The sequence below is a fragment of the Cladophialophora bantiana genome (genome assembly GCF_000835475.1).
Source record: "Cladophialophora bantiana CBS 173.52 unplaced genomic scaffold supercont1.21, whole genome shotgun sequence".
NCBI classification, from domain to species: domain Eukaryota; kingdom Fungi; phylum Ascomycota; class Eurotiomycetes; order Chaetothyriales; family Herpotrichiellaceae; genus Cladophialophora; species Cladophialophora bantiana.
In genome coordinates, this window is record NW_015971595.1 from 195,096 (window position 1) to 221,390 (window position 26,295).

Consider the following 26,295-nt stretch of genomic DNA (forward strand, 5'->3'; position numbering starts at 1 on the left):
AGATGGCTTTAGCACAGCAAACCACAATGCTGCAATCGTAAAGGAGGGCCTCCTGCTGCATCTGCAGTCCATCCCGCTCTCCAATTTCTACTCCAATCGCCCACGACTCATCCCGCTGCGGAGAACGGCTACAGGCAAGGAGTGGACTGCCTGTCTGAGTAAGTGATCGTTGCTTGCAGTTTGGACTGATTAATCTTTCAGCATTATATCCTGCAGGTCTGCCATCCGCGCTCAGCATGCGAAATTGACAAATTTGTCGCATTTTCCTCCCCCCATCCCTCTGTGATTGCCTTTTTTCCCCTTTGACAGCCTTCCTTGCTGTTAGAGCACGAGGCGAGAGCTGTGACTCGATTGGTGCACCGCTAATGCACCTATACCGCCACCTTGTGATAACGGGGACTTTGTTGTCGTAATTATCGGCGATTGATTTCAAACATGCCTACCACAATGTCCGCATTCGTCCAATGGCTGAACCGCGAGACGGGACTACAATCCATCTGCACCTACGGCAACACTGATATATATCTAATCCTGTTAACTCGATTTCTCCGAATGTTTGCCTACGGTGGCACCGCCCTCGTTCTGGCAATCTTCCTGTATACTCAGGCTGGAGTTGATTGGAAGAAGATAGGCACTTTCATGACCTTGACATTACTGGGAGATGCCGCGATCAGTTACGGGCTGACAATCGTGGCTGACAAGATTGGCAGAAGACGTGTGTTGCTAATAGGATCTTTGCTAATGAGTCTGGCTGGGACGGTGTTCGCCTTGAGCAAGAATTATTATCTGCTTCTGCTCGCTGCTATTGTGGGCGTGATATCCCCGGGAGCACATGAAGTGGGACCGTTTCGCGCGGTTGAAGTATGTCTCAGATCCGGTGTCCTGGGTTTGAATTCGTCCAAGGCACACAGATAACTGCGTTCGCTTCTCTAACCCTTTTCGCTTTCACAGGAAGCAGTTCTCGCTCAACTCTCCCCAATCGAAGCTCGCACAGACATCTATGCGTGGTTCGCCGTCTCATCCACTCTTGCAATGGCATGCGGCCTGTTTGTGACCGGGTGGATAACCTATGCTCAAAAGACATACATGGGGCGTGATTGGAAAGAGACGTACCCTCCTGTTTTTGGTCTGTATGCACTCATAGGTTTGATCAAGTTTTCCATCACGTTCCTTCTCAGCAAGAACTGCGAAGCCAGCGCGGCGGGACAATATTCCTGGGCCCCGACTACGATGACAACAACTGCGGTAGACGAAGTGGGATCACCTTCATCGGAGCAGACCAGGCCTCTCCTGGATGGCATTCCTCGTCGGTCATCGATCCCAAAGCAAGCAAAGGTCAGAACTGCAGCTCGTGCTACTCGACCCTTTCAAACCAATTCCTTCTCCCGCCGCCTCCGCTCATCACTCAGCTCACCCTGGAAAGTCTCCCGCTCCTCTCTGCCCATCCTCCTCCGCCTCTGTTTCCTGTTCGGTCTGAATGCCTTCGCTTCAGGCATGCTCCCCGTAACCGTGATGAGTTGGTACATGTCCTGGCGCAGCCGATGGTTCTTAACTCACCGGATCGGCTATGCGTTAAGCGTGGTCTGGCTCGCTGCGAGTCTCTCCAATTTGTTCAGCGCCGCCGTGGCAAAACAGTTGGGCCTCGTCAAAGCCATGGTCTGCACCCACTTACCCAGTGCTTTGTTCCTAGCACTTGTTCCGCTGGGGCTGGTGGCCTCGGGTTGGGAACTGTTACTCGTGCTCTTGCTCGCGGACGCGGTATTGGGCTCCATGGATCAGGCTCCCCGCGAGGCGTTCGTCGCAGCGGCTTTTCTACCCCGTGAGAGGACCCAGGTCATGGGAACTCTAAACTTTGTGAGGACCTTGGCCGCGAGCTTGGGTCCGGTGGTTACGGGAGTCGTGTGGACTAAGCAGAGATGGTGGGGACCATTTGAATTGGCAGCTGTTTTGAAGGTCTGCTATGACGTGGGCCTATTGATCATGTTGTTGAAGACGCCTTTGCCAGAGGAACATCGGAGGGCTGTAGGAGGTTCGGTAGGTGGCGAGAGTCAACAGATAAGAATGACCGCTGCCGACATGGATGTCAACGTTCTGTTGGACGAGTTGGCAACCAACAACGGCGGATTGATTCCGCCGAGCGAGTTTGAAGTGAGTGATGATGAAGGAGAGGACGAAGGAATGTTGGTTACAGAGGTGCGGGAGGATGCTTCTGGGCTACCAAAGTACGACGAGTAGAAGATTGCGTCTCTATTTGGCGGGTTACTTCGAGAAGACCAGTTTTACACGCATTGCTGGCAGGACATAATCCGGGGTCTATTATTTTCGGTGGTCAAACTACGGATGTGTGTGCCGAGTTCTTGGTCAATGGCCCCTCTGTTTGCTGGAGGAGTGGCATCATCTGACTTTCTGGCCGAAGGGGTACCCGGAACTGCTCGCCCAGAAGATGGATAGTTGGTACGTAACATAAGACGGCAGTTTGAAACAGCGGGCGGCTGATTTCCCCCTTGGAAGGGCGGCAAACGGTTATATCATAACAGGCAAGACAAACCCTATGTCTATAATTTTCTTGGTGGAAAAGACTATCTATTGTCGACCATGGCACTACTACGACTCCGCACGAAGCTCCTCCCCGTTTGACAAGCGTGCACTTGCATACGTGCCTGGTCTTGTTCATTTTATCTGCTATCAAGCTCAGTAGAGCCCCTTGACCGTGCGACCACATTCACTAGGCCACAGTTTTCGGTAGTGGATTTCATGATATCTGGCCCAGGTACTGGGAACTCGATGCAGTAGTCTCAAGGACCGGTGAATCTGGGTAGAAGATATTTTGGTCGGAAGCCAGTTGGTTGTCTGCCGTACCAAGAGATGTCCCAGAGTACTGGAGACATGCTTCTTCCCACTTCGAGGCCGTGCCTATATGATAAGGCCCGCCTTGGAGATTCTAGATGTAGCGTGCTCTAAGTGCAGGGCTCTGAGGCTGCAAGGCTGTTACGCCAAGACTGTCGTCGGCAAAAACGGAGCCCGCGCCCCGACATCCGCAAATATTTTTTTTGTCGCGCAAACGCAGCCGTAGTGCTAGATACGTTGGGTAAGAGCTCGAACTCTGGGAAAACTGGCCATGTCAGTCCAGGCTAAGAACAAACATGCCCCAAGCTCGAAACCCGTCCAGGACACCGAATCACTGAGCCCGCCAAAGAAGCGGAAACGCGACACCGAATGCATTGAGATCTCCAAAAAGAAGAAAACACAGCGGACAGAGGATGTCAGGGAAAGCCCAGCTAGGGTAGTCAAATCTACCGAGAAGAAGGACAAGAAAAAGAAGAAACAGAAGTCCAAGGACAAGGAAGATGCCGCTGCAGGGACGGTAAGAGAGGCAGAAGAGGCGCCGGCGCCGCAGGACATTGAATTAGCAGACGCAGGTACTGCTGAAGAAGACAAAGAGCCAGATATAAGGACAGACACTATCGAGAATGGTTTTGGAGCAGTGGATGAGGAACAAGATCAACTCAGTCTGCTAGAATCCGAAGATCCTAGCTCTTTCTACTCGACCCGCCTATCGCTTTACCTCTCGATACCTGCAGTCTCACTTGAAGCCAGCTTGTCATCGGTTCTTGCTGTGCACCTCGCACCATTACTTCTGACATACTTTACCCCAGCGCAAGGAATTGTTCTGGGATTCTCCGACCCCGTCTTGTCCGCCAAACCTAACGCTGGCATCAATCTTCCTCTCTTACCTCCCCGAAACGGCGAAATGGAGCCCCAGGCCGAAGTTCTTGCAGAAACAGCCGACGAGTTTGGAGTGTGCTGGATCTGGCTTACTGCAACCTTCCTTGTGTTTCGGCCTGAAAGAGGCGACGAGTTGTATGGATGGACGAATGTCACATCAGAAGGGTTCGTGGGCCTGGTGAGCTACAATTACTTCCAGACAGCCATCGGCAAGGGTCGAATCCCTGCAGATTGGAAATGGAACGGGCCGAGCAGGGAACGGGTGCAGAAAAACAGGAAAAAGGGGAGGAAAGGCCGATTACGTGACGAGAAGGGTTTGGATGACGGCGCAGAACACAGTACACAGGAAACTGCAACAACAGTGGTGGAGACTCCATCCTCGCAAGCCCTACTGGCCGAGGATGGCGGATACTTTGCAGACGCCAGCGGGACGAAGATCAAGTCGACGCTGAAATTCCGCGTGGCGAACACAGAAATAGTTCCAGCACATGACAGGCACAAGTGGTCGTTGCAGATTGATGGCACTCTCCTAGACGATGAGGCTGAGCGCAAGGTGCTGGAAGAAGAACGAGCGAAGTTCGAGCATGCGCAGGAAAGCAGCCACTTCAAGTCGCCCAGGGGGAAAGATATGGCGGTGATGAGTGGAGCGTTGAGAAGATCGCTGAGCCGAGAAGGAAGTGTTGGCTTGAGAATTTCCGGACACACGCCGGCGCGGCATCGAGTGACTTATTAGGAGTCGCTGTACCCAAGGAGACCGATTGCCTGTGCAAGGAGCTGACGACTCGGTCCCTGACAATTAATTTCTATATTTGTGTCGGGGATGGGCTTTAGCAATCGCGTTCGAATGATTGGCCTCATGGGATACTGGCACCAGTGGTGGGGGCGGCGAGGGTGACGCAATACCGAGGACGCTGGTGACGTTCACTGGTGACGCTCAATGGTGACGCTCAATGGAATGTCCCCGCAGCCATAGGCACGCAACAGACACCGCGCAGACTGCAAACTGCGCTCTCCTGTCAAAATATGGCCGCATCATCATCACCCACGTGTCTGCCAGTGTAGAAGTCTCATGAGCACTGTATTCCTTCGTTCCCCTGGTAGTCGTTGCTAACCTCTGACCACCAGCGCCCGGTCTCCTTCCTCTAGCTAGCAGCGTTTTGGTCTCTCGCTAGCGGATGTTCAGACGATCTACCACCGCCATCACCACCACCCATCGTTTTGCCGTCTCTTCCACTTCGTTCAGACAACCCTTATTACCCATCTTCCTCTCTTCTGCTGGTCTCCGTCCAGCCATATCCCTCTCCCCGCCCCGAGGCTCACCTTTCAGAGGCTTCTCAGCCAATTCCTTCAGAATGGCCCAGGAATTCAAGCTCAAGGGCCTCGATAAACTCGACCTGAAAGACCTCGACAAGATAGAGGTGGAAGTTGACGGCATTGAAGGTGGAAAAGTCCTCCTATGCAATGTTAACGGCCAGGTGCACGCACTGAATGCCAACTGCACGCATTATGGCGCACCGTTGAAGCTGGGTGTCTTGACGCCCGAGGGCAGATTGACCTGTCCGTGGCACGGAGGTATGCAACATCGGTACCGCTTCGTGTACTGGAGCGTGGACATTGACTTGATCAATAGCCTGCTTTAACGTACACAACGGAGATGTCGAAGACTCACCTGCCCCCATGGCGTTGAACAAATTTAATGTCATGGAAAAAGCCGGTGGTGTATACATCACGGGAAAAGAGGCAGACATCAAAGGTGGAAGGAGGACAGTCAACATCAAGACCACTCCTTCTTCTCAAGAGAGGCTGGTTATCGTTGGAGGGTACGTCCCGCGTCAACACCTAAAATGAGCAGGCTATTTACATCTGGAACAGCGGATCTGGCACATTCGGCGCCCTTCTTAAACTCCGCGAACTCGGCTACAAGGGCCATGTCACAGTCATCACCCACGAAGGCTATCCGATTGATCGCACAAAACTCTCCAAGGCCCTCATCACCGACGCCTCGAAGCTGTACCTGCAACCCGAGGAGTGGTACGCCGACGGCTCGGTGGAATTCTTTCCTGACACCGTCACCTCCGTCGACTTTGACGGCAAAACTGTTCAAACCAAGACAGGCAAATCTCTTCCCTATACGAAACTCATCCTCGCCACAGGTGGGACGCCGCGTCAACTCCCTCTCCCTGGTTTCAAGGACAATCAACTGGGCAACATCTTCCTGCTGCGGAAAGTCAGCGACGTGCAAAACATCATGAACGCTGTCGGCGACAAGGGCAAGAAGATTGTCGTTGTCGGCTCAAGCTTTATCGGTATGGAGGTTGGCAACGCCTTGGCCAAAGAGAATACGGTAAGTATCGTGGGCATGGAATCCGCTCCACTCGAGCGTGTAATGGGAACCGAGGTGGGAAAGATCTTCCAGCGCATGCTCGAAAAGAATGGCGCGAATTTTACCTCAACGCAGGTGTTGATTCCGCCTTGCCGGCATCCAAGGTCGCCAATACCGTGGGATTGAGTTCTGTGGGCGCCGTCAAACTAAAAGATGGCACCGAACTCGAAGCCGATCTCGTCATCTTGGGAATTGGCGTGTTCCCTGAAACGACATACCTTCGCAACAATCCCAAAGTACAACTCGAGAAAGACGGCAGTATTTCGGTTGACGAAAACTTTGCGGTCAAAGGCCTGCAAGATGTCTGGGCCATTGGCGACATTGCCACCTACCCCTACCACGGCCCCGGAGGAAACGGCACCCCCGTGCGCATTGAACATTGGAACGTCGCACAGAACATGGGTCGCACTGTGGGCCAGTTAATCGCTCAACCAGGCAGCAAGCCTAAGCCCTTCATTCCCATCTTCTGGTCCGCCCTTGGGAGCCAGTTGAGGTATTGTGGCGCCACACCGAATGGGTGGGACGAGCTGGTGTTGAAAGGAGAGCCAGAGAACAACAAGTTTGCGGCATTTTATTGCAAGGGCGACACAGTGGTGGCCATGGCAAGCATGATGATGGATCCCATAATGGTCAAGTCTGCCGAGTTGATGAGACGAGGGAAGATGTTAACCAAGAGCGATATCCAGGGTGGGAAGGATGTCTTTGCGGCGACTCTGTGAGAAGACGAACCGACAAGGACGTAGAACGGATAACGTACTTTGTGGTAGATCCCAGATGTTCCACGAGGGTTGATGTAGCGCAGTATCTCCCTGCACATGTCCGGTACGACGCAGAGATCGCACGCCATGAGAGACAAAAGAAAATACAAACATGCTGGATCCCGATACCCTGAGCTCTGGAGGTTCACTCGACCTGAAAGGCTGTTTAAAAGCCACGATTTCGCTTTCTCTTGAGTTTTGGTGTTTGTTTCCCTTCCGATGGAACCTCGTGTCTGGGCTGGACTAGAAATGAAAATTATCAACGAAGCAAGCACGGAGGAGAGAGATCGAGGTGCAAAATTCTGGCTATGCCCCCGAGAGGACGCTGCTCGAGGCCGACTTGCACCCTGTTTTGCTGTGAGATAGCACCCCGACCTTTGCCCTAGACAGGTTCCAACCGCGTGCTCCCTGCAAGGTTGACCGATGGGCCAACTGCCTCGCAGCATTGAATTGGCCTTCTAACATCAAAGGGCTCTGACAACCACATCCGTCCCTGTCCATGATCTCTGAACTGTGCCCTATATCAACATGAACGCAGCCAAACATGCAACATTGAAGGTTAAGACCATCAAAGATTTCGCTTATGCCCGTAAGCCCCGTTCCCTGGAACTATTGTGGTCTCTAACTCCAATATAGTTGGGCCAAAATGAAAGGATGTTAGTCGTGATGCCCAGGAGAGCGATCTGCTACTCGACGAGTTCGATTCCAATGCGTCGCTCCCGTTCAGCTATCGGCCTCATGACGGCTTTGGGTCTCTGCAAAACATTCTTGACACGCTAGAGCACGAAAATCTTCTTCCTAATTCCGCCAACTTTGCGAGGGAGACGTCCATAAAATGCTCAGACATGACCGAAGACAGCCGAAGTAAGCACACCATCTTGGGTTCATTGTTGCCGCAAAATCTGGCATCGTACCGATGCTTACAAGCCTGGCGGCAACTCGAAAACTCATCCCTTCAGGATCTAGTGCAAGTAAGCTCTTCAACTTACTACAGCTATTGAACATTGACACCCGCCTGATCTTGCATCGAACGTGCTGAGATAAAAAAGAATGGCGTCAGACCTATTTTTGCCAGCATCCAAGGTGGAACATCGCAGTTCAAGAGTCGCCGTTTTCAGTCTATACGCGTTACGCTGCAAACCACAACCTCACTACCTACGTGATCTCTCACAAACCGAACGACTCGAGTATCAAAACACTACGGACAATCGCGGATATAGCCCTGAGGAAGCAAACACCTACTCAGAGAGGGAATGCTATTGTGGAGGATCCTTTTGACCTCTTCGTCTTTCTATCGTCACTATCTTTTGAAACTACAAAAGCATCATGTGAAAGCGTTTTCAGCACTTCGTCCACAACCAGCGGCGTGGCCAAAAAGAGCCAATTTTCTGGAAATGCAAGGTACCATCATTACTGCTTCAAACCAAGTTCAATAAAGTCGATGACCATCTTGTCGGCGTTGGGGCTAGTGACCGCGCCAAACTCATGGATCTCACGCGGCAGCTCCAAATCATCTCGCAGAATGCGGACATCCACATCAGCAACGCCTACGTTGCCCTCATCACCGCGAATGCGATTCGAGACATGCCTTCTCAGCTTCACGACACCATCAAGAGTCACCTTCACGGCGTGGGAGAGATGCTGTCGATTACGTTATTGAATGTATGAAGAAGCAGAAGATGTGGTTCCTGAATTACAAGAGCCGAAAAGACAGCATCATGAGCTTGATATACAATCTAGTGACGCAGCAAGATGCTGTCGACAACTTCCAGATCGCGGCGGCTATGAAGCAGGACAGCATCAGTATGAATTCTATCTCCGCGCTCACCATCGCGTTTCAGCCTGGGACTTTTACTGCGGTAAGCATTGCACACCTTCCATCGACTTCTCTAATCCCCGATTTTGAACGGCTTCATCAAAGTCGACACTATGCTGAAGACACCCACAATCTACAGAGCGTCATCGGTGGCGCCATTCTAGAGGCCGACTCAGGAACCTGAATCATACGGGTTACGGGGCTCCTGTGGCTCTGGGATGCCCTCACAGTTCCTCTCGCTGTCATGGTATTCATTTGCTGGTGGTGGTACAAGACAGGGAAGCCAATTCAACAAAGATTTGGCGCAGTCTCTGGCACTCTTTTGCATACTTCCATGCATGAACAGCGGACTTTTTCAGCTGATTCAGTGCTGGTTCCTGTGCGTGAGACAGGGTCTGCCGTCATGGTCTGACGATCTTCAGCATGCTCAGCCACAGACTGGGACGTTGCGGGAGTGGTAACAACCGCGCCGAGACCCGCACAGGCTGCGGAGGGAAAGTAGCTTCCTTACATTCTTCATAGACATCGCGCGTTTTGTGGTGATATGTTCTCTCCATTCTCTATCTGTTCTGACGTCAAGGGGACCCCGGTCTTGAAAACGGCCTCCCATCATACCAGACGCAGCCTGCCTATGTAGGTAGTACGTATCACGGGGAAAATATTGGCCTTTAGATATGTCGGAGTGATTGCGGGTTTCACTGCCGGGTTGGTATGAAAGCCGCCTGGAGACGGATGGTCATCCGGTCAGAATCACATTGCCGGGCTTTACTGCTCTGTTGGGTGTGGTCCCTTTCCAGCAGCCCGGAGTTCGTCATGAGGCCGTGAAGCCACTTGATCACTCACTCACTCGCTCACTCGCTCACTGTGCGCTTTTGACCTCAGCACAGCGCAGCAAGAGGGAGTCGAATGATGGCGATGAATGCACCGATCCGAAGGTCGTAAGTGGTCCTTGGACTGAAGTTGGAAAGAAGAAGGCCACCGGCTCTGCTTGCTGGAGTGCTTTGCCAGTGTCCAAATCATATTCAATGCCAACCTCTCCCCCTCCTCTCCCCTGTCCTCTCTTCCCGTTCCGGTCTTCACTCTCCCATCGCATCACGATTCTCCGAACACGGCCGCAGCGCAGTCGACCTTTGACGGTAGTAGTCGACTTCTTTACGATGACGACGACGATGATGATTGCGACATCATGGATGAGTACAGCGTAATTGTGGAGGGGTGCCTTGCTCTGAGGAGGAAAGTTTGCCTTGATAGTGAGCAAATGCACGACAATTGCAGACCGAACTGGCTGGACCCGAAGAGGTTGACCGTCTTAGGGAGAGGCGACCAAAAAAGCGAACGGCCCTAATAAAATTCATCGACTTTACATGGTTTGGGGAGGGAGTCGGCTGGATTTTTGGCATGCATACTGTCAAAATAGGGCGATTCCCCTAGGTCAGGTTAAGCCAGTCTATGTAGTCAATTCTCGAACGGCACGATAGAAGGAGGACAGTGATTTTCGAAAACACAAAAACACGCTTGGTCCCCGAGTGTTCTCTTCATGATGCTCCCAGGGTTGTTTAGGGACCGTGGAGAATGAGAAAGGATGTCGAATTTCTGGGCTCTCCGGCCGGTGCATTCCTTTGAGTCTACAATGTTGAGGCAGCGAGAGGAGCAAAAAGAGACACACACACACACGCACGCACGCACACATAGAGAGAGAGAGAGACGGTGCTGGAGACACACTTTGATAGTTGCCTGGCCGGGGAATGGGCAGGTGACCATTCTCATTCCTTAAGCGAGATTTGGCCTTGACCTGGTGTTTTGGGAAAAAATCTCCTGCACGCGGACTACATACCCTATGGACAGGATAATCTTGCTAGGCTGGTGGAGATCGGGGCGGTGTCTGGACGTATAATCCATTATACCTTGGTATGGTCAGTAGCTTCTGGCATTCAACGTCGAATTTCGCTATCCTTGGCTATACGGAGTACCCAATAGCAGAGGAGAATCCTCGGACAGGGGAGACTTGGTAGAAATCAACCCAGGCAAGCCCTGGTCGAGTGTCGATACTGAATGCCGAGATTTTGGCGAGAATCTCATCTGAGCGGCGGTCGCGTGGCAGCGTGTGGTGATCGCCAATACAACAACAAATTTCTCTTCCTACGCTCCATTTTCTGGTCAGACTCATGGGAGTGGTACTTAGGGATCTTCTGTGATCGGCTGGAGGGAAAGGGCCGGGCCAGATTTTGCAACTGGCGAGATAAAGGTTCCTATGACACTCGGAATGATTTACGTCTTCTGCAATGGGTAAAATCCGATATGGGTCTCGGCCTCTTCTGCATGGAAAGGCTGTCAAGTGGGCGCAAAGTTTGACTCGTCTAATTGAGATGGCTACTGTAGCAACTTAGTCCTTTTGTGGCATCATCATGGAGTCGTGCGATCCACTTACCGGTTCGCCGACGCTTAATTTCGAAAGACTACCCACCAAGGTAAGGTCCATGCGCTCCTCCAGCACAACGACCTTTGCCCATGCAATTCACAGGGATCAGGGCCTGACCCGTAATGCAGCACTGTGGAAGCTTTGGATACGAAGTTGGCCGCGATGGCCGTGATTTGATCCTTCCGGGGAAAGCGTCGTGGGACATCCGTGGTCGGGGTTTCCACCCCGTTGGTGGGCCGCCATCCTCGCCAAAGTATAACATTTGCATGTGACACTATTTGTTGTCCAGAAATTTGTAAGGTTTCGTACCCACTCGAAATACTTAGTAAAAGGGCGGAGGCAGAACTCTCTGCTCCGCCAGGAAATGTCGAGCCAAGGAATACGATATGACAAGACCATCGCAGGTGCATCTTGTCAACAGAGACTTGGCGAAGAGGAGCGGGTGGGGATCAAACATTTCAGGATGTTGTTCAGCTTGAGGTCTGACCGCTCAGTCGGAGAGCGGCGTCCTCGGTTCGTCAATTGACCCTGTCACAATGAGTTCGAACTTGGCGACGTAGCCAACACTTACTCAACAGGAGAGATTTTCATCTCTTTCCAACATGGAGCTCCCTAGAGTCTTTGCCTGAGTCTTCGGCCCATGGGGAAGCCAGGGGTGACCCTGGAGAAGAGAGGGCACGACTTCCTTTTTTGGCAAAAGGAGTTCAACTTCCTGACCCTGAACAATCTTTCACAGCCAGGAATTTATCGAGCACTGTTTCAAGCCTCCATAAGCCCCAGTGAAACATGGGGGATTCGTGCAGCGAGAAAAGTCCCTGGTAGCTGTGACGATCGGCTTTGGCTAGCAGCCACCAAAGCTTGGTCGCCGATGACTGCTCCTTTCACACTTTTCATTGTTCCTTGACCGCCGATACTTGCAAAGGAGGCAGTCGATGGTATATGGAAGAGACAGGGGACGGTGTAGCCTTTTGAAGCGGTGGAACTCTGGACGGCGTGATGTATATACATATTGATATGGAAAGGGTATATATGCGGAATAATCGTACAAGATATACAGTCGAGGCAGCACAGTGGCTCCCCTCAACAACAAGTCCTGTGGACGTGGCCTGGGAGTCAGTTGCTCCTTAGAGTCTCCAGATGGTAGTCATGGCCGTTTAACTCGTGTTCGCGTTCGCCGTTCTCCCGTTTAACCCCGTTGCCGGATAGGTGACTTTTCTCAGAGCTCTGGAGGCTCATCCGACATGTGCTGCATGCAGTGCTCTTCTGCCGCTCGTGCTGTGAGACCGTTCCTCCAGCTAATATCTTGAGACCTGTACAGTTGTTGTTTTTGTTATTGCCCCTTGTACCGGTTTTGTCCATTGACTGTCAGTGCTGACTGCATGAAAATCCTGTTCCAACATAATCTTGTCGCTATTGTCATCGCCCGCAGTCACCGTACTGGTTACACCTGGCATCTTTTTGCTGGCGCCTCTTCCCAATTGTCCCAACTCTGTCGACTGCCGTGAATCAAATTGGTAGTAGTGGCTGGCGGGCTTGCGAGAAGAGCGTCTGTCAGTTTTGCTTTTGCCGTACGCGAGCCCATCGGCGTCGTATCCGTAGTTTGCCCTGTTACGACTGTTGGACGACGTGAACCTTTGAGTGGCACCGAGAATTCTAGCGAATAGCGGACGCAGCGAAGGCAAAGAAGCAGCCAGAATACCGATATTGAATTCGATGTTGTTCCACATAAAGAAGGAATCGTGATAGGTCCAGTCGGGGTCCGCGAGGGCATGCGCCTGTTTAACTGTTTTGATGATACTTGAGATGCAAGCGAAAAGACCCAAGCTTAAAACAAAACAAAGAGTGAGCTTAGTTCGCAGATTTGCTTGGAGTTTCCACACCACGGGTATTGGAAGTAGCGCGAAAAGTACATCCGTCGCGATGTTGATGCTGCTGTTGAAGATACCGATGTTTGTGAAGGTGTTGTTGCTGAAACACTTGGCTTGTCCGGTTGTCCGCAGACCAAAATTCCAGTTCGCATCGACGCGTGTGCCGCAGTTGAAGATGAGGGTACCGGCGCAAGAAATCGTAAAAGCAACGAGAAAAACGATGCACCCCAGAAGAAAGCGTTGGTAGTTTTTGCTTGGCACGAATCTGCGCAGGAAGAATGCAATTGAGATCTTGACGAGACTGATGCCGATCATGATGATGATGGAATGGAAGAATCGCCAATGCGAGAATAGAGTTGCATCTTCCGGGCTGACAAGCGCTGGGTGTCTGCCTAGCATTCCAGCATTGCTTTCGCCCACGAAGCAGATAATAACGCCAATCTCACAAATCTGGTCGATCGGCATGAGTCAGGGAATACGCTCAATGTAGAAGAAGGAATGCCGCCTCGGGCCACTAACCGCAGCGGCCGCCATAATATAATCGTCAACCCCAAGGCTTTTGAGCATGAATATTCTCACATAGAGTCGAAGGAGGACCGTGAGGATGGCAACCCCTCCGAAGGTGCCGTGGATTGCGAGGAGGGCACCTGCGTTGGATTCATCCTTGTATTGAGGAGCACCAGCCGCCTGCCGCTCAACAAGTTGAGAAAGAGCTGAAATAACCATGGCGTCGCTGAAAACGTGTCAACTATCACGCGGTCCAGGCGAAGCAGTAGCAGGTGAGCTGTGACATTTAGACACTGCGAGATTGATGGGTCCAAGGTGTCGGATCAGGATGGGTTTAAAGCTCTGTCAAGTTTCACGTTGGAAATGGTACCTCAATCTGAGCTCGCTTGTCTCTGAATGCAAACCGGAACTTCTTGTCTCAAGCTCCTTCCTTTTCTTTGCAGTTTCAAGATACGGAGAGTTTTTTGGCGGGGGGATGCAACTTTGGCCGACATTTGGTGCCTTAGCGTTCAGAATCCTCGTAGCTAAACCATTTTGAAGGTTCAAGAAAAATCGGCTTTAGCTAGTGCCTCGTTGCATTTTGTTCCTCATGGCATGGTTCTTGTGCCTCGTCGGGGATCTAGTTGAGCGCCAATGCCCTAACACTTACCGAGAACGTGGATATTAGACACCAGTGCACTCGTCGAGTCGGATGGATACCTCTAGCTTTCTGCACCGTTCTCAGACCAGAAGACGAGTCCGTGGGCCTGGGCCTCCTCCTGCTGCGCATAGTATGAGTAGAGTTCGGGACTTCAGCATGGCGCATGTGGACCAAAGACTCATCTGGAAAGATCGCCGTGCGACTGCAGGGGTTCCTGCCCCTCCATGGCATAATGGGGGTGCCGGGGAGGGCGGAGATATCTTGTCGAGGAGCTGTCCTTTGCATTGACATTGTGCATAATGATTCCCCATTTTAGCCCAATGTAGCGGAAAGGATCCGTGGCTGGTAGCTTTGGCGTGGATTGTGCTGCAAGTTCTTGTAACGCCCAGGCACAGGGTTGCACTGAAGTGTGATAGCCTCTTGGTCAGGGGATGCAGAGATGTGCGACCGAACTAGGGATTTATCGGCCTTGTCGGCGCACGAACAGCCAGTCACATCCGCTGGGCCAAGTCCAACCAAGGTTTCTCAATGGACCAGTGATCCGATTTAACAGCAAGAGAGACGACGACTGAGACCGTGGCTTCCAAGCATTCAATGAGATGCTGCTGGAGGTATGCAGCTTCCGAGTTTGCAGCATTCTCGTAGAAGCACCCGATCAGGGTCGTGGGTAAAGGTTGAATGGGCAGGACGGGGGAAAATTTCGTGCGGATGGACCTTGGCAGGGGTTAAAATTAGCCTTTTACGCTAATGCAGTCTATACTATCTCTAGTCTAGACTTCACCGTTTTACCCCAGGAGGTTGCTTTGGCACCACTCCACTTAGCAGGCGAGCAGGCTCTATCTGACCATCCTCGCCATTCCGCCCTTCCACCGATATCCCCACCACCGGATAATTCACCCTCTTCCCACCATCTTCGAAGGACCGAGTATTGCCCACCTTACTCAAGAAGCTGCTACCTATGTATGGTTGGAAGCTGATGTGCTTCCGGAAATCTGGAACAAGGTACCAATTTTCCGCTCTCAATTCAGGAGTCTGAAAGTTGCAATGGATCTGAAGCCCTCTTCGGACGGCCGGTGCGCCGGTTGATGGCCCCAGCATGAGGCTTTTACACCTGCAATCTTCCAGGTCCTCGCCACTTCAATGCACTGACTGCATTGTTGCACAATTGCCGAAATCAATCTCATCGAGACCCTTTCCATAAAGGACAGTGATCGGCGTAGAGCTCCATCAAGCTACAGGGTTCGATTCACACACACCACTCCTAGGTAGCCATAACCTAATGCGCTCGGTGTACCGGGTATGAGGAGGCCCAGACCGTTTCTCTCTCTTACCGATTCGGTCGTCTATCTGACTGGAACACTGGAGAGAATTTCGCTAGGTTGTCGCTCCGGCTTCTGACGAACATTCGATAGTTCTTAAATACCCGAGATGTTTTACGCGCGTCGTCAGATAAGAAGGCTATCGATTGCAGAGCTTTAACGTCGCCCATTCATTTCCCCTATCGAGCAGCTCGCGTGGCCGGCTAACAACCTCGTGGCAGTCATAGGGGGTCCAGTAGGGACTGTTTATAAACTACGCAGGGCCGCTGGGATCCAGGTTTTTCTTTTCTCCAGGGATTTCTGCCTCCGCTGCAAGCGTACCATTTGGTTCGATCCCTGACTTCAGGTATCGACCGTCCATTCCCTTGACTTTCTTTGTACAAGTTTCGGTTTCTTTATCCTTCTCCCGAGACCTTTAAGCCATGCATCTTCAGTTTCTTCTACCGGCCCTGCTCGCCGTTGGCAGCACCCGCGCAGCACCGGCGCCTATCGAAAACACCTTGTCAGAGCGCGACGTGTCTACCTCTTCGATCTACATTCCGGCGTCGACTCTCAAGACAGACATCCTGGCGGCTAAAGGCCTTGTCAATTTGGCAATTTATGGACTGACGAATCCGTCGGGCGGGAGCTGCAACTTATTCAATGTAGCTGTCCGACGAGAATGGTCGTCACTCTCAAAGGACGAAAGACGTGCATACATCGACGCTGAGTTGTGCCTGATGTCGAAGCCGACACAAGACCCCAATTTCGCAGCTGGCGCGAGGTCCCGGTACGACGACTTTGTTGCGGTCCATATCAACCAAACACTTTCCATTCACGGGACCGCAAACTTCCTGGCATGGCATCGTACTTTCACCTGGAACTTCGAACAGGCGCTGCGGAATGAATGCGGCTACACGGGATATCAACCGTACTGGAATTGGGGAAAGTATGCATTCGACCCCCTCAATTCTCCCTTGTTCGATGGCAGCGACTACAGCATGTCTGGCAACGGTGCTTACGAGGCGCATGGTTGCACCGAAGCCTTGCCCACGGATCTAAATTGCATTCCTCCCGGTTCTGGAGGTGGCTGTGTGAATACTGGGCCGTTCAAGGATTACGTCGTCAACTTGGGTCCTGTTGCTCCGACCTTGGACATCCCAGGAATCATCAACTACTCCAATCCAAACCCTCTTGCCTACAACCCTCGCTGCCTTCGTCGCGACATCTCATCCTGGGTCTCTTCCAACTGGACCAAGGACTCGGATTCTTATGACCTGATCGCTAACTACAACGACATCCTGTCGTTCCAGAACCACATGCAGGGAGACTTCAGCGTCGGTTTCTATGGCGTTCACACGGCCGGCCATTTCACAACCGGCGGTGACCCGGGCGGCGATCTCTTCGCGTCGCCCGCCGAACCGACTTTCTTCCTACACCACGCGCAAATTGATCGAACGTGGTGGATCTGGCAGAACCAGGACCCTAAGAACAGAAGGAACGCCTTTGCCGGGGGCACTTCCACCTTGGATCCCGTTAACAGCCCTCCGGGACAGCTCACCGACCCTATTAACATGGGCAGCCTGGGGCAGACGATACAGAACAAAGACGCAATGTGGACGACTGCCGGCCCCTTCTGCTATATTTACGTCTGAAGAGAAGGGTGGAGGACGAAAGAAAGGGCTTGTTTTGTACGTTTACGACGATTCTTCAGCGGTACGCAATACAATTCAAACTAGAATTAACCAGCGAGCATATACACGCGAAATTATCGGGATAGTACATAATGTTTATTCTGCAGTCCAGTCTCCAGTCTGGACACATCTTCAGGGGCATTCTCCTTGTCCGTTTACACCCGCGAGTTCTATTGTAATTGATTGGCGATGAATTATTACGTATACGGGCATCGAGGTGCACAAAATTTCCTGACGAAGTTCGTCTTCTGTTTTACATTCATAGGTACCGGATGCGGCTCCCCAGCTGGGCTGGCGGGAGGGTTTAACGAATCATGTCGACCTCGTTGCGAGCCTTGGGGTCCTAAAAGACATGGATTTGAAGGTGCTGGTTGGTATTGAGGTGTTTGAGAGCGGAAGCCCGGATGTCGAGTTCGGTTTCTGGGGAGGGCGAAGTGCAGGACCTGGATTCATGAACTGACCTGAGGAGTAGCAACTGACCGTTCTCGCGTAAAACCGAACGAATTTTGTTGTGACAGACCCTCCTCAGGGCGCTTTACAGTTGTGACAACCTTTAATCACTGGCTGGCTCGCTGTTTGAGATGCAGTCCCAGCACGGCGTACGGAGGGATCAAGAAAGCGTGTCAAAAGAGCTCAAACCGAGGGGTGGACTCGGGTATCTCCTTCTCTCGGGTGCGGAGTACCTCGATTGGCCTCGCTAAGGGGCAGGAGAGGGATTGCTAGCAGGTGAAACTGCAAGGCTGACACCGCAAGGCTGACATCAAATCGGTGGCCCTTTTTTACGATGATTTCTCCCACCCCTAACGAGCTGTGGGGTGTGTAGACAGTGCAGTCTTCAGTATTCACTCACACCGCCCACTCGGGGCGCGTAAGACGCTTAACAATTTTGAATGATGCAGTGTAGTCCCACGACCTCTGTCTGTCTGACCTACAGGGGGGAAGAAAAGATTGGAGATTCCATTTCGGATTTTCACAAACACACAGCCACCCCCTGCCCCTACTTACCACACATCTTCCCCAACCAGTACAGCCTGCTGCAATCTACTCTGTCCATCTTTAATATCTTGCCTTCTTGCCCCCCAGAGCGAAGGTTTTGTCAAGGGTCTCCCGGACTGTCTAGTGACGAATACTCGTGCAGATCGGTGCAGGAAATGTATGTGTATACTCCATCTCTCTTTTTCATTCCCATTCTACCAAGCCGAATGTGTGATTAACTGAAAACTAATTGTCTAGCTTTGGCGTTGGTTTCGGACCAGCACGGGTAGGCAGGCGCGGCACGCAGGAAGGACATTCACTTGGGACGCGAAAAGAAAGGGGAAAAAGAGAAAATGTTCGACCTCATCAACTGGTTGATGCTGATGTGCTGCTGGTGCTGCGACCGCAAGGACAGAGACGAAGAAGAATATGACATTTCGGAACGCAAGCGCGAACGGGAGAGCCGGGCCAATTCCAGAGAGCAAGACGCGGACGCCGTCGCCAGCGGGGAGGGACAGGTGATGAAGAAAAAACCGCAGCTCGCGCACGCGCCGCAACTGGAGCCATAAAACGAGGATCAGGAGTGCACAGTTAGTTTCGACATCTCGCTGTCGTGGATTTGGCCATCGGGCTAAGAGAATCGCTTTGAAAGTACGAGGGCACAACCTCCTCGTCCAACACACTTTGCTCTCGTAACGACACCGTTGCGGACCCATCCGATTGCTAGCGGGCAAGCATCAGAGCTCTTTCCCATCACGACGGCTAGTGGCAACGACGACTATCAATCATCCCTCCTGAAAACTCCCACCAGGCGGCTCCTCCTCATACTGCACCGCGCCTTCGGGCACATCAACGACAGCCGACCTAGTCCAGATATGCACGGCGGTCCTCATCATGTCCTTGGTGAGCCCGCTCAAGCAGCCGGCCTTGACGCTCAACATGGGCGCCGGCGTACCGTCGCTCGGCGACACCGACACGTGCACCAAGCGACTCCCGCACGCCGTGCAGAAATACCCCTCGGTGCGGCCCTGCGAGTTCGGGCGCGCGTACACGGCGATGGCTCCCGGACGGGGCTCGAACTGTCTGATGTCGAAGAATGGGAAGATGGCCGTCATGCCGTACGTGGAGGATGACTGGTGGCGGCATTCCGTGCAGTGGCAGATGTACAGCTCCAGCGGCGCCGGGAGCGGCGTGGTAAAGCGGATTTGTCCACATTGGCAGCGTCCTTCCATGGTTTCGGTGCGGTTGAGTTTCTCAGGAATTGGGGGGAAATTACAAGTTGACTGTTCTTCAGCTCCGGCTGGCCTGAATCATGAATCAAATCCGTTGGCAACGGGAGAGCGAGCTGTTTTGTGGTTCTGCACTACGCAAGTGGCGCCTCTGAGTCTTTCGAGGGATCAGGCAGTATTTTACGCCTTCTCGTCCTTCTTCGACCCCTCATTCTGGAATGTATTGTCCAGACACTAGTAGCCGCTTTCCCCCGCGATCAAACTCCGGACCACGCACATCTTGGAACTTGCGGGGGCCCTGTTGGCCATTCCCGCGGACCATAGTCAAACGATAGGCTTGAGCCATGCTTACCTGCACAAGTCTGGAAAGGAACAGGGTCCAAGCGCTCCTCTCCATTCCATTATATTGGGAAGAGATAGATCTCTCCCTTTCGCAGTGCTATGCAATAAATAGCTATCTAATAAGTCTCGGTTAAGGTATGCCATCCGGTAGTATGGCATATAGTATACCCGTATGGCATACCTTAACCGCTCTTTTATTACTGAAATAGCCCGCTTTCACACACCCTCTTCACCCACTCACCCACCCATCCATGCGTGTGTTCCAATGTTTAAAATACAAGGCCTTTTAAGCCTTACGTCGCCAGTGTATTCGTAATTGTAGTATCAATGTAGTGAACGGGCGCGAAACGGCAATTGCTGCCATGTTTGCATTTCCTCCCGTTCGGGCAGATATGGCCCTTGACGCAGGTTTTGGACGTGCACCACGATCCCTGCGGGCACAACTGGCAGCGGGAGAGGTACAGGAGAGCCCTCGTTTCGTCGTCGGTCAAGGTCGCGGTGTGGTCGTAGGCGCATGTTTCGTTTGTGCAGCCGCTGGCGAGGAGATGGTGAGCGTTGCAGAGACGCGGCTGTCGTTCTCGGAGCTTGCTCAAGAGAGCTGGGTCTGCTTCCAGCTGGACGGGGACGTCGATGCGGCGACCTTCGGCGTTCTGATAGACTGGGCCCAGCTTGAGGATTGGTGACTGGTCGGCGTACGCCACAGTTTTCGATGAGGGACCCTCTATGTTTGACGACGGCAGCCCTTGTCTAGGAGGCGGACGTGCCAACATCCAAGTGGCATTCAGTGGCGGCGGGTTACCTGTTCGCTCTACCCAGTTTTCCTGCAAAGTAGTCTCTTTAGCTTAGTACTGGGGAGTTGACAACATGGCCAACTTACCACGGCCCGCTTGATAATGTTCTTGCTTTTGAGAAACCACTCATCACTTGCCCACAAGTCAGATGGCAACCCGAGTGCTTGTTCCACTCTTTTCTTGACAACGCTAAAGTCAAGCGCTCTGGGTGATTCTCGGAGGCGTTCGTTGGTGCATTTGATTAACGCAGCTTCTATATCATCCGCTGTGTCAGCTACCCTTTCTCCCGGTAGCGCAGTTTGACTGGAGGATGGGGTGAAGGAGACCGATGGATTCCGCGATAGGGTATCTGACCCGTCGATTCCATCTTCATCGCGGTAGGGGTACTCGAAAACCGGTATCACGTTTTCGTTAGTAGATAGATCAGTAGCGTATAGATCCCCATTAGTCCTTTCAGCCGAGGTTCTCCATTGCTCTAGTTCGCGTGGAAGTCGGCGTTCACTGGACAGAGGTGCATTCCTGAATACATCTGGAAATTCAGTACATTTCAATTTTGTTCGAATGCTTCCGAATTCGGGCGAGAAAGGTAGCCCTTGGATCAGCGTGACGCGGGACGAGACATCTGTGTCGATCAAGAACGAGCCCAGGAAGGATGCGTAGGCGTTGTCGCTCGACCCGCCGAAGAGGACACGTTTGCAGTGAACATTGTAAATGTTGAGACTGAGATTCTCTGCCACAAGAGAGTCTCAGCCGCGGTCTGCAAAAAACTGTGCTTTTCGGAGCCTCTTACCCTTCAATTTGGAATCGGCGGCTTCCTTATGATTCCCAGCGTCAATGAAGTCACACAGTGGATGTGCCTTGTTGAATCCGAGGACAAACTGACTAAATGCAGTTATGGTGTGCAGAATAGACATATCGGAATAAAGCTTGCTTAAGCCTCTCAAATTTGCGTACACGCGAATTACGATCTTATCATCGTGCTTAATGTCGTTGTCGTAGCGCAGATATTCGAAAACAGCCCGTCTAAGTAGTTTGGCAGCTTCGTCGCCGCCGGCCATACCTTTTCGAACCAGCTCATTTAAAAACTTGGCAAGCGGTCAGCCTCCCGGATGGAGAGTGAGGAGCAATGGGGAGCATAACCAGGGTTAAGAAAATAGGAGGCACCCACATACATGTTGTCGCCGTCTATCAGGACCATGATGAACGCGTTTCTCTCCATTGTCTTTTGCATATTGTCAATTTTTCTGAACAAAGTCTCAATAAGATTATTGCGGGCTTCATCCGCCCTCTTCAACTCCATGTATTGCTTGCGAAGGATATCCATGGTTGCCTGACTGGAGAGTGTTCTGAGTGTTTTTTGGAGCTTGTTCCCGTTTAAATGGTTACTCGTACAGTCCGGCAGAAACGAGAAATTGAAAAGGAAAAATAAGCACCGTCTGGTTTATCTGGACAAATGTGTGACGAAGCATTTGGACTTTGAACTGTGGTTGAGAAAACAAAGTCGGTGAAAGGAATTGTCGCTATGCCCTTTCAGTACAAAAGGGTTTGCTGCAATGCTTGGCTTCACAAACGTCGTTCAGGCTCCAGGCGCCTGTGCGTGTCTGTACTTGGCCTTAAGAAGTGGAGGGTGAGACCGACGGTTCAGTCTTGATCTTGTCTTGCTAAAATGCTGAGCACTCTCTGCCGCAATTCCGATGCTGGAGATCTGACAGAAATGTGTGCTCGGCACAATGATACTCTGTCGTCAGTACCAAGTATCGAGTACACGGATTGCCAAACTAGTGAGACGAAACAACAGCGGTAAAGAGGGTGGTTGGAGCCGTCCAGTAAGCACAAAGAGAACAGGTTGCGAATTGGGGCCGTTTCTTAAGCGAGGGCCTAGAGTTCTTACTTAGGGTGCGATCGTCACGCCTGAATCTCTGGTTTGGGATGAGCTTTCAGGATCCAACAAACTCGGGATCCTCTCAGTCCGGCTTAGCAACGTGGTCACATTTGGCCAAGTCCAAGACACGGAATAATGGGAATGGCACATGAGTGGCTGCCATCGCTCCTCGACTTCGAACGGTCTCAAAAGCGACAGCAAATCCAAAGCGGGGCAATCTCGATGTGGCCTGACTAAGTCGACCGTTTCGTTGGATGTTTCGGCCGGTAAGCGAGCGCCCACCTGTTGATTGAGTTCATATGAAGACACGCGCAGACCGTTAGTCCCGCCCAACTCCTGAAACATTCTTCAACTCGCGGTCTTCTCGTGGTGGCTGCTGTGGTCAAAGTTAATGGGGGCCGTACCAATCAGAACAAGGACGATGTAAGAGCTCTATCTGGGCTTCGGTTGGGTTGCAACCATGTCTGAATCGTGCTTGTATGATGTGGACACCCCGCGCACGGATTCGGAAACGGATGGGTTCAACACATCCGAAGACGAGTTGTCTTATGCTGCCATAAAAGCCAAAGTGCAAAAGGCTCACAGAACAACTTCGACCAGTACCAATGGAGCCAGATCTCAGCAGCTCATCAATAGCCCGAGGCCGCCCTTACCTAAACCCATCTCAGCCTGCCTCGTCGACCCATTTGAAACACTGCCCATTGAGGTCGATGGGATCACAAACCAACTCTTGCACTTCTACGGCCAGAACAGCTACTGGCAGACCGCCTACGCCTTATCTCCCAAGATAAAACCCTCCATCAAGGGGTCCTGGGAGTATCAGGCGGGCGCATGCCTGACTCATTTCCACATATTGATGGCTCGTTCAGCCCTGCATCAACTGCGCATGAATGCCAAGTACGCGACGCCGGCCACAAGAAAGGCGTTGGAGTACGCAGCATTGAAGCACCAGACCAAAGCGATCACCCTCCTTCGAGAGAACGTGCAACTTGGCTCGAATGCCGATCTCAAACTGATATTGACTTCGATCATCAGCCTTGCGACCTTTGAGCAGCGATATGGAGAGCGCGAGAGAGCGGTCCTGCATTTTAGAACGGGGAGGGATATAATTCGCCAGATTGGCCTGCAGGATGGGCTTCATGATCGATTGAGAGAGGAACAGGCGCTTTGGTTCGAGGGGGTCTATCGCGACCCCGAGGCGAGCTGGATGTGGGGGCAGGAAGACGCGAATGTGCGATTTGGATGGCTAAAATCTCTCCTGAAAGATGTCGATCGGATTTGGAGGGATAGGCAGTTGTTGCAGTTGAAGGACAAGGGCCCGTATGTTGTGGAGGATATGAGACTGCACGAGTTCCTGTTTCGGGAGACAACTGGGAAGAGTGTGAGTGTGTATGGCGACATTGACGAGTTTATCGCGCAGCAGCGGTGCGTTTTGATTCTCATGTCGGTCATTTGTGGAGTACATGGAGTATTGGAAACGCAAGATCACTTGAAAGTGGTGTCCAAGACGATGGCACTGAACACCGCGATTCAAGCATACGTCGATTTCATCGAAGGTTTGTTGGCTGAGCATGATCTAGGCGAAGAACAAGCGGTGGCCGACTTGCTCTGGATGATGTGCCAGAACTATCGAGACGCAAAGCCGCGTCTGGTGAATGCCGGAACTATGACGGTGAGAGAATCTTTGCAAAGACTGGACCTGCGGGATTGTCACTGGCGTGCGAGCGGGATCGCCAATGTGGTCAAGTATCTTCCTGGGAGTCGACAGCAGAGTTTGAGGAATATGCTTCTCGCCTTCCTCAATGGCAAGCCTTATTCGGGGAAGGTCAAGTTTAATGAATTCGAGTTCAGCTATGCCGGGGTGTGACCATACAAGATTTCTCGGATTGATGCCTTATTTGGTAAAGAGGTCAGATCCAAAGGGGAGGGTGCCTTTTCTGACAATTCACATCACGTGCCCATGAATGGCCTTCGAGTCACGGGATGTTGACATGAGGACAGAGATCGTGCCTCTCGGGGGCACGCTGCAGTCTTGGGGCAGATTCCGGAATTGGCCGCTTGCGTTAGAAGGAGAGAAGACGCAAGGAAGATATGGCGTCTTGTGGTGCTTGCGCTCGTCAGTAGGGTGAATGCGCAGAACGGATTAGGATTGCGGCATCAACGGAAAGCGGTCCGGAAGTCACGAAGGAGGATTTGGACCGGAAAGCTCAGGGTAATGCATTCTAGCAGGTGCATCACCACGGGGAAATAGTGGCCCAGGTTACCCTAATGATCAATGTGGCATCGCTCATCACCAGGCTGAAAAGCCGTGCATGGATTCAATCCGTGAAAACTGCGGACGTGATCGACGGTCGGAGAGTCGACGTCAGGCGGACCATGATGCTCAGCTTGACGAGACCGCCTAGCAGCCGAATGCCCCCCCTCTGTGATGATACTACAAGTACTCCAGACGCCTCTTACAGTCTAGGGACGGAGCGTTGTGGGAGCCGCTCGTTACGAAGCACACCAGCTGAGGAAAGGGCGCCGCAATCTCTCGGGTGACGATCCTCTGTGGCCCTGGGGGTTGTACTTAGGTAATTTTGGTTGTAGTGGCCGACCGCGGATGCAAAGCGAACATTTCCGACGAGCTCCACCCCCACGGACCTAATCGGCGTCGCCTATCGGATTTGTTATGCCCCAAAATGTTTCCAAAAGCATCATCCCCGTCACCCAGGAGCTCTTCCCATGAAGCAGGATTCGAATCGCACAGTCGCGACACCGTGGCGTGAGGGCGGCTCAGAGCATGGTGTCCGACACTGTGATGGTCGTGTGTGACGGGTACTTAAAGGTCAGCAGTCCAGATTGTATCGGTGCAGGGGATGTGCCAGTTAGCAAGCCATTAGGAGAGAGAAAGGGAGCGAGAGCGAGAGCTGCGCTTCTATTTCCATTGACAGCCCCTCAGCCGTCATCCGTGCCTTCCTGACAACTCGTCAATGGATCGACAACCTGATTGGATGGCTTCTCCGCCCATTGTACTGTCATTTCCAGGGCAGCTTCTTGGTACAACTTGGCTTTCACAATTCGGGGCACAATTCAGCAGCCATGTTGTGCGCCCTCCTATCTGCTCACGCCATCGCGACGCAGCTATGGATCGAAGCCTCGGATATACCCATCACGAAAGCGATGGGAGAGACACAATTCCTCCTGGGAGGGCAGGGCTAGATGACTTGGACCCGGCTTCTCTGATGAAGCCGGGAAATGTATGCCTGTGCCTGTCGGAGTGTCGCAGTGACTTCAAGGACCAACAGTCGGATCTCCTTCCCGAACAGTTGACGGACGTCCAAGTGAAGCCGCAACTTGTCCAAGACGTGGCGCGCATCCTTCGGAGCTTGATGAGCTCGGGGCTTCCTTCGCACGAGATTGTCGATATTTCCGAAGAGGGTCTGCATGAACAGATGCCTGAGCGAGAGCTATGGCACGGTCAGGCTCGATTGACACCGTTACTCCTTTCGAGTTTTCTGTCGGACCAAGGTCAAGAGCATGTAGAGCACTGGCTTGCCCACCCAGACTCATTTCATCTATTCACCCTCGACGGTGACAGCGCCACGTGGAAATGGAGAGGTGAGTCAGAGGACAAGTTGGCAGCTGTTGACATGGAGAATGCAACCTCGGCAGACATTGCGGCCGTGGAGAAATTTTGGAGCGATGACAACAGATCGCAGCAGACCGGCATCACTTCAGCCGTGCCGCTGTAGGGAGAGGTTGTGGAGTGGTAATGGGGACGTCGTACTCGGTATTGGACGGCCGATATGATCTGAACACGGCTGATTGTGTTGACATTGTGGTGCGATCCTCAACGATTCATTTGGCAATCATTCACGCTTCTCCTGTTCTTGTTGTTGTTGTTGTTGTTGTTGTTGTTGTTGTTGTTGTTGTTGTTGTTGTTGTTGTTGTTGTTGTTGTTGTTGTTGTTGTTGTTGTTGTTGTT

At 52.2% G+C, this 26,295-nt stretch overlaps 11 protein-coding genes across 11 annotated transcripts; 8 read left to right on the forward strand and 3 right to left on the reverse strand.

Annotated features, from left to right (window-relative positions):
- Positions 1 to 435: 435 nt before the first annotated feature.
- Z519_11180 (uncharacterized protein) lies at positions 436 to 2,235 on the forward strand (the record flags this gene model as incomplete). The annotated part of the gene is made up of 2 exons (XM_016768893.1): positions 436 to 861; positions 952 to 2,235. 2 exons carry the CDS (start codon positions 436 to 438, stop codon positions 2,233 to 2,235), a joined length of 1,710 nt encoding a protein of 569 aa, XP_016614739.1.
- Positions 2,236 to 3,118: 883 nt separating this feature from the next.
- On the forward strand, positions 3,119 to 4,459 carry Z519_11181 (uncharacterized protein; the record flags this gene model as incomplete). Its single annotated transcript, XM_016768894.1, has 1 exon — positions 3,119 to 4,459. The coding sequence occupies one exon, from the start codon at positions 3,119 to 3,121 to the stop codon at positions 4,457 to 4,459; it is 1,341 nt and encodes a 446-aa protein (XP_016614740.1).
- Positions 4,460 to 5,078: 619 nt separating this feature from the next.
- Positions 5,079 to 6,828, forward strand: Z519_11182 (uncharacterized protein; the record flags this gene model as incomplete). The annotated part of the gene is made up of 4 exons (XM_016768895.1): positions 5,079 to 5,298; positions 5,357 to 5,546; positions 5,599 to 6,186; positions 6,237 to 6,828. The coding sequence occupies 4 exons, from the start codon at positions 5,079 to 5,081 to the stop codon at positions 6,826 to 6,828; spliced, it is 1,590 nt and encodes a 529-aa protein (XP_016614741.1).
- A 1,524-nt stretch (positions 6,829 to 8,352) lies between these two features.
- On the forward strand, positions 8,353 to 8,867 carry Z519_11183 (uncharacterized protein; the record flags this gene model as incomplete). Its single annotated transcript, XM_016768896.1, has 2 exons — positions 8,353 to 8,496; positions 8,538 to 8,867. 2 exons carry the CDS (start codon positions 8,353 to 8,355, stop codon positions 8,865 to 8,867), a joined length of 474 nt encoding a protein of 157 aa, XP_016614742.1.
- Positions 8,868 to 12,397: 3,530 nt separating this feature from the next.
- Positions 12,398 to 13,696, reverse strand: Z519_11184 (uncharacterized protein; the record flags this gene model as incomplete). Its single annotated transcript, XM_016768897.1, has 2 exons — positions 12,398 to 13,420; positions 13,490 to 13,696. The coding sequence occupies 2 exons, from the start codon at positions 13,694 to 13,696 to the stop codon at positions 12,398 to 12,400; spliced, it is 1,230 nt and encodes a 409-aa protein (XP_016614743.1).
- Positions 13,697 to 15,858: 2,162 nt separating this feature from the next.
- Positions 15,859 to 17,070, forward strand: Z519_11185 (uncharacterized protein; the record flags this gene model as incomplete). Its single annotated transcript, XM_016768898.1, has 1 exon — positions 15,859 to 17,070. One exon carries the CDS (start codon positions 15,859 to 15,861, stop codon positions 17,068 to 17,070), a length of 1,212 nt encoding a protein of 403 aa, XP_016614744.1.
- Positions 17,071 to 18,437: 1,367 nt separating this feature from the next.
- On the forward strand, positions 18,438 to 18,653 carry Z519_11186 (uncharacterized protein; the record flags this gene model as incomplete). The annotated part of the gene is made up of 1 exon (XM_016768899.1): positions 18,438 to 18,653. One exon carries the CDS (start codon positions 18,438 to 18,440, stop codon positions 18,651 to 18,653), a length of 216 nt encoding a protein of 71 aa, XP_016614745.1.
- A 216-nt stretch (positions 18,654 to 18,869) lies between these two features.
- Positions 18,870 to 19,316, reverse strand: Z519_11187 (uncharacterized protein; the record flags this gene model as incomplete). Its single annotated transcript, XM_016768900.1, has 1 exon — positions 18,870 to 19,316. One exon carries the CDS (start codon positions 19,314 to 19,316, stop codon positions 18,870 to 18,872), a length of 447 nt encoding a protein of 148 aa, XP_016614746.1.
- Positions 19,317 to 19,948: 632 nt separating this feature from the next.
- On the reverse strand, positions 19,949 to 21,770 carry Z519_11188 (uncharacterized protein; the record flags this gene model as incomplete). The annotated part of the gene is made up of 4 exons (XM_016768901.1): positions 19,949 to 20,476; positions 20,533 to 21,176; positions 21,237 to 21,531; positions 21,615 to 21,770. The coding sequence occupies 4 exons, from the start codon at positions 21,768 to 21,770 to the stop codon at positions 19,949 to 19,951; spliced, it is 1,623 nt and encodes a 540-aa protein (XP_016614747.1).
- Positions 21,771 to 22,788: 1,018 nt separating this feature from the next.
- On the forward strand, positions 22,789 to 24,195 carry Z519_11189 (uncharacterized protein; the record flags this gene model as incomplete). Its single annotated transcript, XM_016768902.1, has 1 exon — positions 22,789 to 24,195. One exon carries the CDS (start codon positions 22,789 to 22,791, stop codon positions 24,193 to 24,195), a length of 1,407 nt encoding a protein of 468 aa, XP_016614748.1.
- A 1,258-nt stretch (positions 24,196 to 25,453) lies between these two features.
- On the forward strand, positions 25,454 to 26,062 carry Z519_11190 (uncharacterized protein; the record flags this gene model as incomplete). The annotated part of the gene is made up of 1 exon (XM_016768903.1): positions 25,454 to 26,062. One exon carries the CDS (start codon positions 25,454 to 25,456, stop codon positions 26,060 to 26,062), a length of 609 nt encoding a protein of 202 aa, XP_016614749.1.
- Positions 26,063 to 26,295: the final 233 nt, after the last annotated feature.